Source organism: Falco peregrinus, chromosome 1 (assembly GCF_023634155.1).
Source record: "Falco peregrinus isolate bFalPer1 chromosome 1, bFalPer1.pri, whole genome shotgun sequence".
Taxonomy (NCBI): Eukaryota; Metazoa; Chordata; class Aves; order Falconiformes; family Falconidae; genus Falco; species Falco peregrinus.
This window is the reverse complement of record NC_073721.1, coordinates 43,461,125-43,481,103: the sequence shown is the minus strand read 5'-3', so window position 1 is coordinate 43,481,103 and position 19,979 is coordinate 43,461,125. Positions and strand designations below refer to the sequence as shown.

The window sequence follows — 19,979 nt, the reverse complement described above, 5'->3', positions numbered from 1 at the left end:
CCATCTGGGGCATGGCTGCGCCACCGGCACCTCTGCACGGGTGCAGGACCATGTGCAGGGTTCACAACTGGGGGGCCACGCTGTTTCCAAGAGGCACGGTGATGCCTTCATGACCTCATGGTTCCTACTGATTATGAAGCCAGGTTTATTCTGATGGGATCAGGAGCAAGCCAGGCAAACCTGCCTGATCCCAGCACCTGCTAACCCCACAACATCCTCCCTTGCTCTGCCCCCAGCATCTCCCCAGCACTCACGGAGCAGATGCCAGATACTCACAGGAGCAGAGAGCACGCAGTGCTCTCTGGCATGATGCACACTGAATCCACTTGCTGACTGGCAGCGCTCTGCTGGTGGGCATCTGAACATCTCTCGGGGCATTTTGCAGAAACTAAGTCATTATACAAGGAAGTGCTGTTTCTCCCTCACAGCTCCGGTCCCTAGTAGCATCCAACCTAGGCTACATCCCTGACTCAGGAGGGAGCTGACTTCCAGATAAACGAGTCTTGATGCTGGGAAAAGTCAAATGGCCAAAGGCTTTCCTGAGCTCTTGTACTGGCAAAGTGTGCTGTGAAGGAAAACATTCACCTGGATTAAACTGAGTTCAAGATCCTGGCTTTGGTGGATACTCCATGTAACCTTGGATGAGTCGTAAAATGCACCCGCTGCTGCAGGTGACACAGGTAACAGACAGCAGCTCCCTCCATCTCGAGGTGCTGCTGGGGTAAAGGCGATTAGTGGCTGCTCAGGTACCAGGAGGAGGGCTCACACAGCAAGAGCCTGCTGTGCGGGTGTTCTCCTGTCCTCCTGAAACTAGATACACAAACTAGAGATGTTTTTGGGGAATCTAACCTTAAATAATACACCCAAGGTCATGCAATACAGCCACAGCACGGTGCAGCATAGAGCTGTGTTACTGTGCTTCGCAGTGCTGGTATCATCTCACAGAGCTTCCAAAAAGGACCAACATCCCGCAGCATCTCTGAGCGAAAGGGGGTTTTGGGGGGAGCAGGAGAGGCTGATGCAGGCACTGAGGAGGAGCCAGAGTGCTGTCATCCTTCTGGACGTGGCCACAGTTGCCAGGTCCTGGTCCATGGCACGACTCTGCTAAGCCCTAGAGCACCTTGTCCTCCTGCCAAGGCACTGAAAGCCAGGGCCAAGCGCGCAGTGGGATGGCCCGCAGTAGTGAAAGCTCAGCTGGTGACTCACATTTCTATCATTTTCCTGTTAGCAACACTGTTGGGTGAAGGAGCAGCTTCAGCTCCTTGACTCAGCCAGATGTGGCTTCCTCCCTTCACGCTTCACTCTTGGAGGACACGGCCTCAAGGCCAGATTCTGCTCACCAACCCTTGCAGAAACCCTCCTTGCTCCTGTACAACTCTCACTGCAAATCCAAGCATCAGCTGGCATGGGGCTCCCTGCCTCCACCCGCCTCTGATAGTGGATGCACACCCTGCATCCCAGCAACCGGGCAAACATATTCATGAAGGGGTAAAATATATATATATATATATATATGTATATAAAATGACCCCACAAGTGATTAGCTCATGCCCTGAAGCATGAGATTTAATTACCCTTATCTGAGCTGGCGCAGCTACAAATGTTAATCACATTATCATCCAGCATGCTTATGTTCAGCAAAGTGACTATGTGAGGACTGCGCTTTCTGCTATGCAAGTCTGAGAGGATGCCTTCTTCGGCAAAAATAATTTATTAATCTTAGTCTTCCTGCCCTGCAATGGCTTGGGGAGAACATGATGGATCTGAGGTTATTTTGTGCCAGCTTTTGACCCAACTTTCCCTCAGAGAAGCTTTCCCGCTGGGGTGGCCTGCATCTGACATGGGGACATTCAGAAATACCTTCTTTTTAGCTTGTCATCACCAAAACAAATTTATTTAGAGTCACTGAGAGACAGAAAAGAGGGTGTCCTGTTTCCACAGCCACTTTGAAGAAGGTAAGCATGCTGTAAATCTCCCTCCACATGTCTCCGTGACCTCAGGCACTGGTGAATTACAAAGGCTTAATGCAAACCCTCTGAAGCAGCAGTTACTTACTCCAAATTTACTGGTCATTAATTTTAGTGAGGCCCCACTCCAGTCTAACAAAACAGGATAAAAAAAGGACAGACTGGTCAGGTTTTGCCAGGCCCTGGAGCCCCCATCAGCTCCACAACTTTCAGCCCTAACCACCATTTGCAATGATGCATGGCTGGACCGAGCTGTGGGGAGAGAGAAGACCCATGTCCCCCGGAGAACACCACCGTGTGGCCACAGCTATCAGCCCCATCCCTCCATCAGCCCTGCTGCTGCTGTAGGACCTGTCCCCGCGCTGCCAGTCCCTCCCTGCCGCAGCCCCAGCCTGCCCCACTTCAGCGCCAGCAATAAGCAGCCTGACAATATTCAATAGCTGCCTTACCCCCCTGGTTCAGGGATAATTAGCATTTAAATTGAGGTGGTTTTCGGGAAGGTAAATCATGCCAGCGCTGGGGCTGCAACGCCTGCGGGCATGCACAGATGCTCAGCACCATCCCCTCCACATACCCTCAGACTGAGCCCCAATAGCCACTGTGGGGCTGGGGGTGACTGGGACCCCCCTTCCCACGCCTCCTGCTCCCACTCTAACGCAGGGCTGGGGCTGTGTGGTGGTGCAGTCACCTGCGCCGTGATGGGGAGGTGTTGAAGAGGGCTCAGCCAACACCGGCAGAATGCCGTGGGCTCTGTCTCGGTGGCTCTTTGATCCTGGCACTGGAATATTAATTGTGGCGCTGCACTGACACAGCTGCAGGAGGCCCTCGGTGGCACCACCGGGGCTCCTCTTCCCTCATCAGGCCCAATGTGGGGACACTGAAGCATGGGAGGGGACAGCAAGAGCCACAGAACGGGGCAAAGGGTGGTGGCTATCACCAGGAACTGTGGGTGAGAGCAGGAGATGCCAACCCCACTAGTGCCTGTGCCACCGGGCATGTGGTGCCGTGCAGGGTCCCCAGCCATGGCACAATGATGGTGACAGTCACCAAATGACATATGGGCATGGGACCTCAAGACCTGAGAGAGCAGCGACAGCCAGACAGAAGGATGAGAGCAATGGGAGCAGCGCTGCTGCCCGGGAGCCAGCCAAGGCAGGGAAGGGAATTCCTTCCCGGTGAATAGTTTATTCACTGTAAACCAGGAATTCAGCTGATCCAAAGCTATTTGTCAACTCTGCTTGAACCTGTTGCAGAACCCAAGCAGAGATTTTTTTGGTGGTTGTTTCTTTTTAGTACAAAATAGATGAAAAATAAAGAAATAGATATTTTTAGTACAAAATAGAGTAAGATGAATAGTTGCCACCACTGTGGTGCCACCACCTCCGTCCCTGCCAGGGGGTCCTGCATCTTCCCAGTAGCTAAAGACAAGTCTCAACAGAGACTGTGACCACTTTCCCATTCTCTATTAGTGCACCAGAACATCAAACTCCCTTCACAGTAATCCAAAGCATGTTGCTGGGGGTGTTTTAGTTCAGCTGTTGAACCGATAACTCAGCTTCTGCACTGCTCATGCCCAAGCCTGGGTCAGCAGCAGGACCCTTCCTCTGGACCCGGGCATCATGTGCCCATGCCCACGCCCATCAGCATCATGCTCCACCAATGCTGGACTATTCCAAACTGATTTTCCTGCAGATCATCTCCAAACATCCCCCAAACACTAAAGCCCTCCTCCAGCAGTAATGCCACCACACACCAGGGAAACTCAGCCAGCAGCACCCACCACCATGGCACAGTGAACATCACGTTCACCAACACGGAGAAGAAGTGCATCCTCTCCTGAAGCCATTTCTAAAGGAAACACACAGGAACTTGCTTTGACACAGAGAGGTAGAGAAGCCATGAGCAATGGGAGCAGGGATCTCCCTCCTGCACCCTGGCAAGCCCCGGAGCAGGCAGCGGGGGTAGGACATGCTGCTGGAGGAGTTCCACCACCAGTACATGGTTCTGGCCAGCAGAAACAAGGAAGCTCAGGTGGAGCGTCCATAGCCCAGCACCTGCTCATCACTTATTATTCTCCCCGCCCTGCTTCTCACTATACAGCTATTTATTTATTCCAGTAAAGAGTGTCTCCTGTGGGTGAAATCCTACGGTAGGCTGTGGATCTTTCTTCCACCACAGCGCCTGTTGGGAACAGGCTGAAATGGAGTGCTGAGTAAAAACAAATTTGGAAAGTTACGGTTCCCACAGCAACGCCTGGCGCCTGTGCAGCAGGCAGCGTGCAGGCACGCAGAGCTGGATTTATGCCTTAATTACGGAGTCGGAGCTGCAAGAGGAATCCCAAGCAAAGCTCTAGTTTTTAGTCCCTTAGAGAACTTTGCAAATATATGGATTATTCCTTTTGGGATTGAAATTTCCCATGCTTAACCTAAGCTTAAACATGATTTTCTGCAAGAAGTTTTAAGAAAAGTCAAAAAAACCCCCTATGTTTGAGCGAAAGAGTGACAAAAAATAAGCAGACATGCCCGTGACTGGAGAAAGGGAAAAGAGTGGCAACCTGTCTCTTCTTTGCCTCACAACTTCGCACAAATTGCTCCTGGAAGCCCACACTTGCAGACAGTGAAACCCCAGGGAGTGCGGTGCATGTGAGCTGGGAGACGTGACTTGGTGCAAAAGCTGCCATCGTTAACACTCAAACCCAGGTAAGATCTCCCAGCTGCACCAGGACCAGAGCCCAAAATAGTCCACCAATAATTTCTTCCCTCTGATGGAGCAGGCTGCAAGTTCTTTGCATTTAGTGCTGGAAACCCCATTTGATCATCTGCTTGCTTTGTGAAGCAGCAAAGAAACTGATGAAATACAATCCAGCATATGCCTGACCCAACGTTTTGCATCCTTAAGTTGCTTAACTCCTTACTACTGCCCTGCTCAAGCCACACTGCCTAGGTGCATCACATCTCTTAGGTGCATCATCACCCAGAACAAGCTCTTCCACACGCACCTCTGCTCTTCTCCTCCTTCTGCAGGGGCAAAGCAAATGAGCAAGTAGCCAAAACCTCTCCCTGTGTGGCTCTGGATTAAGTGTTTGGCTGATCTCACCAGTGAGATAGGCAGTGGCTCCACCGCTGCCCACATCAGCAGCCCCGTCCTGAGCCTGCAAGCTGGTGGCAGGGCCAGGAGGACATGTCTGAGCCGTGTGCTATCCCTCCTTGACTGGAAGGTCTGGGAAATGTCCACTAGCTGATGTGGCTGATGAGGCTGATGAGAAATCTGCCTGTTTGCAAAGGGTTGGCACTGATCAGTGTCTGCCAGGAGCATCCGTGTCTTGCTCCTTGTATCTGCTCTTCAAGGTGTCTCCCTCCATTAGCTTCGCCACCACTGACAGCCGAAGGGCCTGACCTTGTCGGCTTCCATAAGCTCAGCCACTTTCAGCTTTTTAACGATTTGGATGGAGAAGATGACAGACGGACCTCCTGGAGCAGCTCACAGAGCTTCTGCCCACCAGGCTATGGCCACCGTGAGATGATCTGGGGACAATTTCTCTGTGGGGATGTTTTTTCTACACCTGAGTAACTCACAGCCAGGCTGGACACCTCTGAATGATTATTTCCGTGATGAGCTGAGTCCAGGCTGCGGGTCCTTTTGTGTGGGTTGTTTGGATACTGTTTGCAGTCATTTCCCAAGTGCTGCTCAAACAGCTCCATGCCTGGTGCTTTCATTAGCTTTATTTGTAGTGAGGCAACAAATGCAAAACTCTCACTGACTTCAGAGGAGCCAGGAGCACACGCTGGGACTTCCCAAGGAGCTGGCGTGAGGCTGGTACCCGACTTGCATCCAGTTCCTACAGCATTTAGGCATGGTGACCTGAAGCCAGTGGCCTCTCTGCACACCAGCAGCCCCTTGAACCAGCAGCTCTCCCAGAGAAACCCACACCCAGCTGCAATGCCCTGGGAAGCAAAAGCACTGCCTTTTAAGTAATATTTGCCTTTCCAATGTAAATGCAGACCCAGGTCTCTGCTCAGCACACACATCCATTCTCTTTAACAACTTAGGATCTTAAGCTTTTTTTTTTTTTTTTCCTCTTTCTCTCTCTCCCTCTCCCCTAAGCTTCATTGTTAACCTTTAAGATGAAGATAAGGTGTAAGAGTTTGGAAAGGAATCAGGAGGGACCTTGGAAATGAACCAGGAGCAGTGTTAATACTGGGCCGCACATCATATCTCTTCGGCTCTTCCTTCCCCCCCAGGGTGATTCGGACTGCTCTTGACTACCACCATGGTATTACAAACTCTAATGAGGTTTGGAAAATAAGAAACCCATGGCAGCGTGGGAGAAACTAATAGAAATTGTTTTGTCTTCTCTCTATTAGTCATTAGAAGCAGAGGAAAAACAGCCACAGGCAGTGGCAGGGCTGCAATATCACCACACATTTCATATGCTGGCACTCTGACAAAGTCATTTCAACGCAGTTAATGCTCCCGCTTCCCCTACATGCAAGGCCTGCCATATGCCAGCACAGGCTCCAGCTGCACCAGCATCCCTGTGCCAGGACTGACCGAGCCCGGGGTGACCCCCGTTGGTACCCAGTGCCCACCCAAGCTGCTCATGCAGGTTGCTTGGCCAGCCCATGGTTCTGCCCAGCAGCAAACCCACCAGCACGGACCATCGCAGTCACTCTGCTCTGCAGAGGCCAGTGTCCCCCAGGGGCCAGGGACAGGCAGGGGAGGCAAAGGCAGCAGCCGGGCAGGGCAGCGCTTGGGGATGTATCTGTAAGCAGCAGCTCCCTGGCACTCTCAGGCAGCCAGAGCATATGCTGAATTAGCTAGGATTTGTGACTGCATCTGCAAAATCGCATTTCTGTGTGCAAAGTTAATTATGGAAGCCACAAAATGATACATGCGGTGAGCTGGGGAGGGGTGATGGCACCTGCAGTGAGCTCCCCCCTCGCCATCCTCCTAGGGAAAGGTGGGCGCTGAGAGCCGAGCCGCACACTGGGGCTCAGTGAGGTGCCTTGGAGCACCTTCCACTTGCTTCCCTCCTCCCAGCTCTGCAGGCCATCATACCCAGGCTGCGCAGCTGCCTGATGACAAGCGGCAGTGCCATCACACCCTCCAGATGTTTTCCAGCTGCCCGTGGGTAGGGTCACAGCTGGTGAGTGGCGCTGTCCCCTGGAAAGCTGGGGTGCAGGCATGCAGGCTGCTCTGCCTGCAGCCGGCTCCTTCGGCTCATGCTGGGGGAGGAAGGAACTGGCACAAACGTCCCCAGCTTTCATCTTAAGTGAACTGTTACTGAAGGCAACAGCCCATGGGAGTCTCCTTCTCGCCCAGCTGCGTTCTGGGCAGGGTGAGAGCATGACAGCAGGGGAGCATTGCTGGGGGACAGGGAAGAGGGCAAGTGATGCTGGGTTGGTCCCCGCCACCCGCTCCTGCATTCCTCTGCACGGAGCCACGGCTCCAGCATCCAAGCAAGGGGACATTGCCCAGAAACTGGGTGCAGTGGAAGATTCAGGAGAACTCCTGGGTTATCTGATGCAGCAGGGGATGGGAGCACAGCTTGCCCATCACTTTTGGTGGACAGTGAGTTCAACTGATGGCCCGAGCCTAAACTTAGCACTTGCCTTCAGGTTTATACAGTTACAAGTTACACTTCAACATGCAGAAGGGCAAATCCTCCATCTCTGGAGAGACCACTTGGGATGGGAAAGAGCAAGACAAGATTTTCTGCTGCATCGAGGACTGCATCCAAGCCCTGCTGCTATCTCAGAGGCAGGTATGGCTCGACAGCTGGCATAGCTGCGGAGCACTCGGATATCTCCATGCTGGTGCCTGCTTGTGACTGCATTGCCTGGAGCAAGGATTCGCATTGCTAAGTCAATGTCAAGCTGATTTAGTCCTTGGATGGGGAATCTCCATCGACCAGCGCAGGCACTAGTGAGGAAGAGCAGTGATGGGCTGGTAAGTGTCAGCCTTGTCCCCAGAGGTGCTGCAGGAGCGGTGCCTGTGGTGCGAGCAGCACTGACCCACGGCCCATGCTAATGGTGACCACCAAAGTGCCCAAAGCGTGATGGAAAAACCCTGCTATCACAGCTTAAAGTTGGGTAATTACAATTAACTGCCTCAAACCCTCCCACCTCACTCTCTTTTCTATTCAGCTGAACATAACCCTCATTTTCATGCATCTCAAGTGGGTGCAGAGGCCCCGTGCCCCAGGAGCGGCTGTACCCGGCGTCAGATGAGGAAAGAAACAGCAATTCCTCTCTGCAAGCCTGTACACCACTCAAAGGCTATAAAGCCAATAAGGAACCCCTGGGATGAAAGGTACTCTATAAATCTGAGCCGTTATTATTACAAAACCAATCTCCACCGCATCTCTTAATAATGCAGATTAACTATGCAATAACACTAGCTGTAATTAGTATCGTAAAAGTCAAAGACGGGAAAGGCTAGGAGGTCAGTGAGTCCATCTCGCAGACTGCTCCCCACAGCATGGGGGAAGGGGGAAACCTCCCGGGTGCCTTGGGAGCTTGGAAAAGCAAAGGCAGGCTTGGCAGTGCCAGGCACAATCAAGGGAGCTGTGACAAGGAGGGGATGGCACAGGAATCACCGCACCTCTGCCGGACCCGGGAGGGGAGCAGAACCCTGCTCTCATTCTGCAAGTGCCTGACGCCAGCTCCGGTCTCTCCTCTCCTGTGCGGGTCCACATCTCCTCTCTCAGACCTTTATGTTTACCTCATGCTTAGGACTTGAGACAAGGATGTCACCATCACCTTTTCCCTGGGTAGACCCTGCAGACCTCACCAAGCCCCCTGAGAGCTGCATGGGGGGACACAGGTGTCCCCTGATGACAGCAGGGCAGGCTCATTGCAGGAGGAGCCTGTGTCCCATGCCAGCTCCCCGAGGGACAAGCACTCCCCCAGACCTCCCATCCCATGAGAAGCTCCCAGGACTAGGAGGCACGACCTTCCCATAGGCACACATACACACCCCTTGCCCAGCAGCGTTCCCGGACTGGGATCCCACTACCTGCTCCCACACTGCCCGGGGACCAGCACTCCTCCTCACTGGCTGACCATCCTGCTGCCTGCTGCCTTCCTCCACCTCCCGATCCCAGAAACCCTGACATCCTCCTCACCTCCACGCTGTGCCCACGTGGCCCCGGCACTTCTCCCCTGCCATGCCAGCTGGCACGGCAGCACGGGCGGTGGGAAGGACAGGAGGGAGGGCTCCCTGCCCGGGCACAGCACTGCTCTGCCCAATTAGCACTGCTGGGTGACAGGCTCTGTTTGCGCTGCGTGATTAGCTGTGGAAATGCAAATCTGAACTTCCTCCGCCGCAGCAGCTAACAAGATAATGAATATTTTCATCAGCTGCAGAGAATACAAACATCTGCACAGACACAAACGCGCTGCCAGGGCCGGGGGGAGCAGGGAGCAGGGGTGTGGGGTGGGGGAGCAGCTCCCCGGCATCCCTTGTTGCAGGGGCAGCAGCTCCACTGCCAGGGTAAGGAAAGCTCTGCCGCCACCAGCTTGTCCCCCAGCCCAGCAGAAGCCAGGGGGTGACAGACCATCAGCTTTGGTGTGTGATGGTACCATGTCCAACAGCAGTGCCTTGGCTCTGGACTGTGCCTGTGCGAGTGGGTTTCGGGTATATACCCGTGGTACCCTCATCTCCCAAGGCACCATGCCAGCTCTGCTCTCTCACTGCCCACCCTCTGCGGCATGAGCTCCCCTTTGAAACATCAACCTACAAGGCCGAAAAGCCTGCTTTCAGGGCATGGGCTGAGGTGAAAGCTTCTTGGCATTTCCTCAGCCTCATAATAAAGGTGGGGAGTTTGGGTGCATTTCCAAACACCCACCTAGTTTTTAACCTGCACACCTTCACGCACTGCCTGGGGCTCAGAAGGAGCTGGGCGAGGAGCCCAAGCCCCAAGTCACAGATGTGCAATCAGTTTTGGGCTCTGCTGGCAGCTTCCACTCCAGCCGTCCCTCCTCCTCCAGGGGCTCAGGCACACGCTGGGGGTGGTGGGGCTCTCACAGGCAGTGACCAAACAGCAAGGACTGACCCCGTGCGAGATTACCCCACTGCCTGTGCAGACAGGAATGAAATGGAGCAGCTCAGAGGTGCATCCAGAGCAGGGATGGGGCAGCAGGAACATGAGGTGGCTGTAACAGCCATGCCGGCATTTGCCAAGGATGTGATGACCTGCTTCTTAAATCCTACCCACACCACGTGCAGAATGAGTCTGAAAACCTCTAGTACTTAAAATACCTCTATTACTAACATCTCAGTGTATTTTAAAAAATATCTTTTTTGCCCTGGACCCCTGCATTGTCTTTAGGATATCGTTGGCAATAGGCTTGCTTTTGTTTTGCTAGAAGAATAAAAAAATGCTGCCAATCCAGTGCAAAAAGCCTGTGGCTGCAGACTGTCAGAAATAACCAACTCAAAGCCGAACGGTTTGTTCTCTTTCTCAGTGGGATGCTGACTTTGAAATGGAGCAGAGCTGATGCACGCAGGATGTAACAGTAACCTAACTGATGGAGTACTGTGCTTATTGCATTAGTCATTTATACACTGGACTGACAAAACCTCAATGCTTAGCCTGGCCAGTGAAGATGCCCTCAAAATACATGGCGTGTGTCTGTATGCAACCAGTTGTGGGCTCAGAAAAGGGCTAGATGGACTCAATAAAGCAGCCAGGATGTCCCTGATGCTAGGCTGAGAGGTGAAAAAAATAGGACTGAGAAAACAGCTCAGATGGGGGCCCTCTGGGGGCTTCACAGCCATCGCATGTGACATGGCCACAAGCAGGCACCAGGACATCCCTGCTCTGCAGGCAGCACCCCTGGCTGGGAGCAGGCAGTGCTCCCACATGGCACGCACCGGGAGCGGGGCAGAACCAGAGCATCACATCCCGCACCTGCTCTGCAGAGCTGCTAAACTGCTAACGACCCCCTCGCCAGCTACTGAGGACCAAGGCCTGAGGCATTAGCCTGGCTTGGAAAGACATCATTGCTTCCAACTAGTATGTCTGAGGCTTCAGAGTTGTGAACAGGTAATAGAATTGCAGCAACAAATAATAAAAAGAGGAATGAAATGGAAGGCAGCCACTGGAAAAGAGATCCATCCGTTATCCCGGCCTGAAGGGTAATAGGTAAACAAGGCGTTGGTGTACTGGCTGGCACTGAGCTCACCAGCACAGGAATAATAAACAGCGCAATTATAACTTCTGTGCTTGGAGGTTTCAAATAAAGGGGAAAAAATACGAAAAAATCAATAGCGTTAATTTAACTGGTTACAGACTTTTCATTTGTGATGCCGCGGGGGAGGCAGGATGTCCTTGTGAGGGCTGGTCTGCGAGTTCCAAGCCGGGTGGCACCAGCAAAGGCCCCCCCAGCCTCTCGCACCCAGAAGTGATGCTGCACCCTCTGAGCACCACCCCAGCCCCTGGCAGCACCCACATCTGGGGGGGCACTGGGTGCAGCTCGCAGGAGGCCTGGCCCAGCACAGTTGGGAGTGATGGGATGGGGACATTTTCCAAAGCAGCCCCCTGGCAGGGTTGGCACTGAGCTGTCAGCTCACCTGCTGTCGCCACCCTGGTTTATTAAGGGCTGAGAAGCAGTGAGAGGAAGGAGTGACAGATTTTAAATTAACTTGCCAAACTCCTCATCAATATTATGACAATTCCCCGCATCAGTTCAGCGACCCGGCACACTGCCTGACAGCACTACCGCAGCTGTGTGGGGGCAGAGCTGGCTGCCAGGCTGGCAATGCTTGGGGCCAGTGGGTGCCCATCCGTCCCTGCAGCACCCGAGCCACCTCGGTAGCACTGGCCGGTGCTCAGCACCACCTCCAACCCACCCTTTACCCTCCCCAAGGCTGTAAAGAAGCAGCAGCCCTGTTTTATAAGTGGAGATGTGAGGAACAGCATCCTCTGAGGGACTGCAGAGGGAAGGGTACTTCCAGTCTGTAGAAGGGTGCTTGGCACAGCACAGCACTGCAGCCCTACATCATCTGGAGACATCCTCCCTGGTTATGGAGAGGGGAAAACACTCGGTGCTCAGCACGTGTTTAGCAGTGAGGGAGCGCTGACACACATCCTCCTTCCTTCCAGCCACTGAACCATTTTGGCTGCTTTTCTGCCCCCACACCCAGAAACTTTCCGGATTCACTGCATCTCCTCTGGGAGGGAATCAAATGAGGACTGTGTGGGTGAGCAAGGTGCTCCCTGTGTCCCAGGGCTATGCCAAGCCGGAGCAAAAGCCGGGATGAGAGACAGAGCTGGAGGTAGGGATGGGAAGGGATAGGTTAGGGCAGATGGCTGCACCCTGGGGAGAGCTCTGCCACGCACTGCTCTGACATTCCATTTGCTATGCAGTAATAATCCAGCAAGTAAAGCTGGCTCCATGGGTAGTAATTTGGGATTTCACCATATTAATGGCATAAAAGCAACAGTCTGAAACTGCAAACGGCTTTTAAACAAAAATTTCTATTCCCTTGTGGCAAAGAGACGGCACAAAACAGATAAGGAACAAACAAACAACCCATTTAGAAAATAATCCCCCAGTGATTTGGGGACGGTGCGGAGTTTGGGCTGTGCCCCACCGTGAGGCAACGGGGAAAAAATTGCTCTAATCTAGTCTTTAGCGAGCTGGATCCACTGCCGAGTCTCCCGGCTAGACCGAGAGGTGTGACTGGAATAGATCAGCTCCAATCCCATCTATTTATTAACACCACACAGCATTTTCCAAAGAGAAGAACCTTTTTTTTAAAAGAAGAGAGGGATGCCCAGAATAAGGCGGCTCTGAATGTGCTTTCGGCTCAGTGGTGGAAGGAGCAAGGAGGGGTTCTGGTGTGTGATGAAAGATCCCTCCTCTGCCCCCCAACAAAGCACCCGCAAGAGACCACGCAGGAGAAGCATCACCAGAGGAGTGCTTTGATTTAACTCCTTGCAATAAAACGGCAGCAGCAGCAATCATGTAGCACACTCCTCTGAGGAGAAACTTTGACACTGCCTTGTCTAACCGGTCAGTCGAGCACCCCAACCACCACAGCGATAATTAGCAGTTATTAAGCCACCTCAGTACAGAAGAAGCTGTCCACATTGCTCCTAACTCACGACGGCTCAACCTGAGCTGCAGGGATGCTGCGGCGCTCACATCCTGGGCTGTGGCTTCACTGTTGCTGATGGATGGGAAGAGAGTCCTTGGCAGCACAGAGGGACATGCGAGCAGGGACAGGCTCTATGCAACACAGCAAGGCATTACACCGGTGCTAGTGTACATATGGAGCATATTCAGTGCACGCAGCGTGAACCATTCTGGCTGCTGCCCCTCCCTGTTGTGAGTACATTGGTCACAGCAGCCAGTGTTTGCTTCCTCCATCCTTCCCTCGGGTGCCAACCATCTCCTCAGTCATGCCACTAAAGTGCTTGGGTGTTGCCTGACTGCCTTGGACAAAATTATGTGGGTTAAAGGGGAAAACCAAAATCTGAAGCAGCATGGACTAGAACTGCTTGCTGGTTTCAGGTCTGGGACCTCCAAGGCTGTGTAGCTCTCCCCACTACCAGCCCAGTCTGCTGCGTGCTCATGTCAAACATCATCCTTACCCTGCATCTTAAAGGTACCTGCTGAACATTCCCATCCTCTCAAGCTGGCCAGACACAGGAAAGCCATCGGTGCTACACCAGTTACATCCCAGTGCTGGGCTAGGCTGCAGCCAGGAGGACCATGCAGCCATCAGAAGCGCAAAGACTCTAATCAGTGCTGGGTGGCAAAGAGACCACCCCAAGCCCAACGGGATGGAAATACTGCTGTAACTGATAGGTGTTGCTCAGGCCACGGTGTGTGAGACAGCTTTTCCCAGCACAAAGGCTTCATCCTAACACCATGCTGACATGCCTGGCAAATTGAGAATATCCTATTTATTAAAGACACTGAAGATGCAGCGACATGGGAAGCAGACACCATTCAAAGGACTGTCACATCTGCATAGCTAAAGGATCCCAGCAGTTATAAATCCCTCTAAAATACTCAGCCCCTTGTTCTGATAGCAGGTTCTTGCTCCTACTTTGCAGAAACAGGCTTTTAATCCCTGGTATTAGGCAGCTTCCTGCTATGTTTCAAATGCACCAAATTAAGGGCTTCTCTAACAGCTGGTGTCTTAATGCTCAGAGAGGTTCTTGAATATCTATGAAAATCAGAGGCAAATTACATCTTTTAGTTAATAATTTCTTCTCCATTAACCTCCTTCTCTTCCCTTGTTAGGAGATGGTGTTTCTGCAGCATAACCCTCCGACACACCGGGCAGCCTGGCCGCAGGGAAAGATGCTGCGCGCAGGGAAGCGAGCCCTTCTCATCACTGCCTAGTGCTTTTGAAGCGAACAGGCTACACTCAAACAGGAAAGGGCAGCCACACTGACCTTCCAGGCTGCTGAAAGCATTTCTGGAGCAAGACATGCTGCCTCCCACCAGGCTCTGAGCTCTGCCGAGCCAGCGCATCACACGCTACAGCCTGCAACACGCGGGCATGCTTTGCAAGTTGCTCTTGTTTCAGAGCTGCTTCCTCCTGCCCCTCACAGCTGTGAGACCTGGGACCAGGCCCCCGCTGATGCTGGGCACTGAAAACTCTGTTTGTGATAGCGAGGTCCTGCAGAGCATCTGGCTCCCACTGCACGCAGCCTCACAGGGAAAAGCTTCCCCGCACTGCACACACCTCGGGCATCGCCCATGCAGCGCAGCAGGAGCGGGCCAGCTGTGGGAAGCAGGATGGGTCACTAAGAGCTGGTTCTTTTAAATCTGAAAAACTGTCAGCCAGAGCTGCCCGGGAGTGCTTTGGGCTCTGACCCCTGGAAGATGCCATCCCCACACCACAGGTGTTTTATCCCAAAAGTGAAGAGGCCGAGGGCAGCCCCAGCAGGAACTGCTCCTGGTCCAGCCTGGGACTGCCCAAACCCATCGTCCCCAGGATGCCCTCAAAGGGCATGACGTGGAGAAGCCACATGGCCCAGGATAAACAAGACCCACAGACAACCTGGCATGCTTTTGGCTGGAATTTAGCCCTGAGGACAGGGAACATGTTTGCTTCCTGGCAGTAACAAAGCAGCCCTTAGACCCCAGCCCTGGCTGAGGCAGGGGAAGGATGGCTATCCACCCTCCCACTTCACAGTGCAAGGAAAGGGCAGGCTACAGACAAGCTGGAAAGGAGATCTAAGCCTCTGCAGAAAGAAGGTTTGGTGCTTAGGGACTCACAGCATGAGCTGGGGCTGGACCTCGTTTGGGGGGAGCCTGTCTGGGTCTGGCATTTCCAGGAGATGGGCTTGGGGAGTGTTTGAAGCCCCCAGACCCACCAGCTCATGAAGAATTTCAGCTCTGCAGCCCTGGCTCTGCTCTGACGGACCCACTGACGCTTGTAACATGGGAGGGAGAGAAAGCAAAGAGGAGCCCACTGGGAAAATTGCCTTCGTGTACTGTCAATTCTCACTTCCAGCAAAGGCTGCAGCTCTGCTGGCTCCAAGCACTCCGCTGGTTGTGGCTTTCTAAGCAGCTTTGTGCTGATGGAGCTCATAATTCATCTGCCAGCAAGAGAGCAGAAGGCCAGAGTTCAGCGCAAATTCATAGCTAGGAAGGCTTTGCGCTCAGCTGGGGAAATAACACCCAGAAAAGCACCGTGGCCAGCAGTGACGAGCACCCACAACTCCAGCTAAAATCAGAGGCAGTGATAAGGTCTCGGTGTCTTAACAGGAAAGAAACCCTCAGTGCACTGGCAGATGCTGGGAAGGAAGATGTCTGGGTAGGCTGTGTGCTGGATCCTCTCCTGACCATGAGCAGTGCTGCTGCTTTGAAACTCATAGGGCCACAATGGTTTACATTCAAAGTATGGCTGTATTCAGAAGAACTGAAGAAAAGTAAGTAAACTCATTTTCCAGCCCTGAATTCAGCAGCTACCAGCAAGCTCTACTCTATAAGCACGGCAAGGTGAAGATCTGGGCACTTCAGACCCTGCTTTCCCCACCCTCATCTGACCCTTGGCACTCACGAAAGACCTGGGATGCAGCTTGCAGACCCCCCCTGCTATCTGCTCCTTGCCCTTTGGTGGGGGTATTTACCTTCTTATCATGGTACATCCACAGCTCCTCCCAGTACTGAAACTGGGCACTGAGTAACACCAGCTCGCACAGGTTGAAAACATGCCAAAAGAAATGCTCTGTCATACTACACGCAGTTAAACAACAGAACTCATTGTCACAGGGTATCGTGGAGATGAAAGACATTAGTGTTCAGGAAGAGACGAGGCAACACCACTGAGAAAAGCCCACTGAAGGCAATTAAACACTTATCTAACTAACACACACTGGCCCAGGAAGGTCCTATGCTGCTGCCTGTGGGAAAGATAAGCAAGTAGGAAAACCACGTGTGTTTGTTGCCCTTTTGCTCTCTTCCCCTAGTGAACATGTCAGAGATGCAGGTTCTGCACCAACGGCCCTTGGTCCCATCTCACCATCCCCATGTTCCCAAAACTAGCAGCAGAACTAGGCCATACCTGAAAGTCATCTGGAACACCTGCCCTTGGTTGACGTGCTGGCTCCTGTTGTTATAGCCGTGAAGCATCTCCCCGAAGAGGGTGTTGTTGAACTTGGCATCCGACTTCAGGCACTTGGGACCCTCGCAGATGTCAGACAGCATCAGGCAGGACTTCCCGTCGGGCGCCAGCTTGTATTCCTCCACGCACCTGCGGAGCACCACAAGCTACATGAGATGGGCCAGGCGCAGAGCATGCCACCCCACGAGCCCTGCCACGGGACGAGCTGCTGCTGAGCCACGCCAAGCATCATCAACTCCTGCAGCGGCTGCCCAGGAAGGCACAGAGGTTGCAGAGCCCACACCCTCTGCAGCTGTTCCCAACATCCACCCTTCCTGCAGCAGCACGACCCTGCCTGCAGCCGGGCTGCCCTGCCTGGGAGCTGCCCCCGTGCCCGAGCCGAGCTGAGCCCACCGTGCAGCCGCTGCTCAACCATCCCCGACAGTCCCTGCCCACCTTGTGCCCTGTGACACTGCTGCCATGCAGGTATAAACATTCCCCAGGCAAGAACAAAGCAAAATCAAGCTCCTGCCCTTTTTTCCACCCAGCAGCGCCCTCCTGCAAGGAAACAGCTCCAGCGTGGCTGCTCTTTTGCTCTTTGGCCCCACTTTCAAGCACACTGTAAGATGCACATGCTCATCTTCAACAGACAGTAAGGGAAACTGATGCAGGCAGCAGGGATGTGATTTAACTACAGACACTAGAGAAATCAGCGGCATCTTTTGCATATGTGCTCATCCTGCCTCCCCTCCCTCTCTTCTCCTTCCTCCAGCCTTTTCCCCGGCACTGCAGCTCCCAGCTGACAAGGAAAGTTCTGTTCCCTGCATTCCCGTTCCTCCCCACGGCCACAGTGCTCTGTTAACAATCCCATCTCCATCCAAGCTTGCTTCCCTCTCCCATTCCTCTACCGCATTTTACTGCTGCAAGCAAAACTCCCACCCGTCTGTTGCACTTTTCCCTGCCTGTTCCCAAAGTGCAGGCCTGCCTTGAAAAGGCATTATGAAAAAACAAAACAAAAACCAAAAAAACAACCAAACCCAGGGAAAGAGTCTTTGCCCTCGGGGATGGAAGGTTGAAATGCCGATTCCCTGCATGGGTGTGGATGGAGACCACGTAATGTCCCAAGGTTTTCTAGACACTCCTCACAAAGGTTGCTAATGTCTATATGGATTCCCAACCCCTTCTGCAGGCAACGTGCTCTGTCTTAGTGACTGAACCACTCTGTACTGCTAAACAGCAATAAAAAAGAAGGGGGGGGCAGGGGGTGGAACATCAAACCAGCAAAAATGGATTAAAAAAAAAGAGAAAGAAGCTGACACAGGCAGAGCTCCCTGGGCTGCTCTTCCCCAGGGAGCAGCAAGCAGCCAGGGCTGTGAGGTCTCTGCTGCACCTGCAACTTTGGGACTTGACGGATGCTCCTCAGAGTTACTGTTGGGAATTTTCTCCCCCTCTTGCTTGTGGGCATTCCCTTCCCAAAAGGGCTCCTTTTCCTCCCTTTCACCCTAACCCTTCGCACCAGGATGTGAAGTAGGTTCCTGCGTGTGCCCAAGAGCATGAACCAGCCACGGGATGCAATCTGCAGAGCCCCCGGCGCCAGGGCTGGGCACGGGATGGGGCAGGCAATGGATGGATGGCTGCAGCTGTGCAGCATAAAGCCAGATAATCACTGAGCTCCTTTTAGAACATACTGCAGCCAGGGAGATTTTCCTGAGAGAAAATGCTAAATTGCGTAGGATTATAGGATCCTGGCCAAAATCATGGATGAAACTCTATTTTAAGAGAGGCATGGGGAGGGGGGGCGGGGGGGGGGGGGGGGGAGGTAGCAATTCTTAAACAAATCCTCCACCTTCCCCCTCCAACACTCAATGTACAGTTTTTGGGTCCCTTCATGGTGAGTCACAGATCAAACTGTACCATCACACAGTGGGGGAGAGGAGGAAGGTGCATCTGCTCAGATGGCTCCTCGCACTCCCGTATGCTTTTGCCTGCAGGCAAACCAGGTGCCTCTATTCCCTGCTGGAAGTCAGCTCCATAAACAGGCTTTTCTTTTTCTTGGGCACCCAGCTCCCTTGCTGGGTGTGCCGGTTTGGGGATGGGTGGCACAGGAGGGTTGGCAGGGATGGAAAAGGGTACAGGTTATTTATCTGCTAGTGAGAGATGCCGGAGCATTGGACAGGACTCACCCACAGAACATGAAGATGGTGCTGGACAACGGGTCGTGGGGCAGAGGAAGGGTCTGCTGGAGACAGAGCTGCTCGCAGCCACCGTTGAAGCCATCTGAGCAGTCAATCCCTTTGGAGTAGTCGTAGCAACCGGTACCATCCTTCATGGGTCGGAGGTCCTCAGGGCACTGCAGCGAGAGATGGGATGTGGGAAGGTCACTGGGGGGTCCTCACCTGCCCTGGAGCCACAGCCCGGTGGGTGCCCTCCCAGGGCACAGCCCACCCAAGAGCCAGTGCCACTGAACTCTGCCTACAACTAAAGGAGATGAGTTCGATTTGAGTGACAGATGGGGCAGCCACAAGGGCCCAGCATCATGTCACACAGCCTTTGGGGAGAGGGCAAGAACCACAGGGCAAGGACCCAGTCTGCTGCAAAAGCCTTCCTCCCCCTCCTCCCTTTGGAGGAGGGTGAAATCCTTGAGGCAGCAAAATTACACAGTGATGAAGCCTCAAGCCAGTGTGGGGTGAAGCATGACAACCCCCTCTGTAACGTACTGGAGGAACCCTCTGCATTTGCTACCTGTTCCTCCGAGACCCAGAGAAAGTGGGTGCAACCCAGAAAATACCATCTCAGTACCTGGGACCAAACCAGAAAGCCATCTCAGTGCTTGGGAGTGACCCAGAATAACCACTTCAACCCATGCCAGGCAGGCCAGCGAGCGTGACCTGGGCATCAGCTCCAAAAGCTGATCCCTCCCACGGGGGGGAGGCAGCTGCGGGCAGGACTGGCCGGCGGTGGAGGCAGGACTGGCAGAAGACAGGACCGCAGCCCAAGCTCATCAGTTTTCCGCAGCCAAGGGAACCGTGCTGCTTCACATAAGCTGGAGATCTGTCTCTGGGTTTTAATTCCAGTTCCTCAGCTGGCTTTCCTTGTCCCAGAAGATAAAAGCCAGCAGGCGGCAAATGCCATCAATAAATTGTCACCCAGATTAAAGTACTCTTCTATTCCACTTGCGTTATTTATCCCTTTTCGCCAAACATGCACGCACACAAACAACAACAAAAAGGCCCAGTCCTTGAGAAAATAAATAAATCTTGCCTAGGAGCAGCTCGCAATTAAAAATGCATTATGGAATTTCTTGAAGATGGGTTAGTCTGGAGATTGTACAGGTAGTGATGAAAGCAGGTTATAAATGGCCTCTGTCAAGCAGAAGAAAGGTTATAAAACCACTATACTTTGTGGTTAAAAACAGAAATCAATTTTCCATGTGAGTAA

The 19,979-nt window shown here is 53.1% G+C and overlaps 1 protein-coding gene across 1 annotated transcript in view; it reads right to left on the bottom strand.

Annotated features, from left to right (window-relative positions):
• ASTN2 (astrotactin 2) overlaps positions 1-19,979 on the bottom strand; it is a 354,170-nt gene that overhangs the window by 131,294 nt on the left and 202,897 nt on the right. The window contains exons 12-13 of the mRNA XM_055802618.1: positions 18,725-18,891; positions 16,503-16,691 (exon numbers count right to left, since the gene is read on the bottom strand). Coding sequence (XP_055658593.1) covers positions 16,503-16,691; positions 18,725-18,891 — 356 coding nt within the window. The remainder of the gene's footprint in view (positions 1-16,502; positions 16,692-18,724; positions 18,892-19,979) is intronic.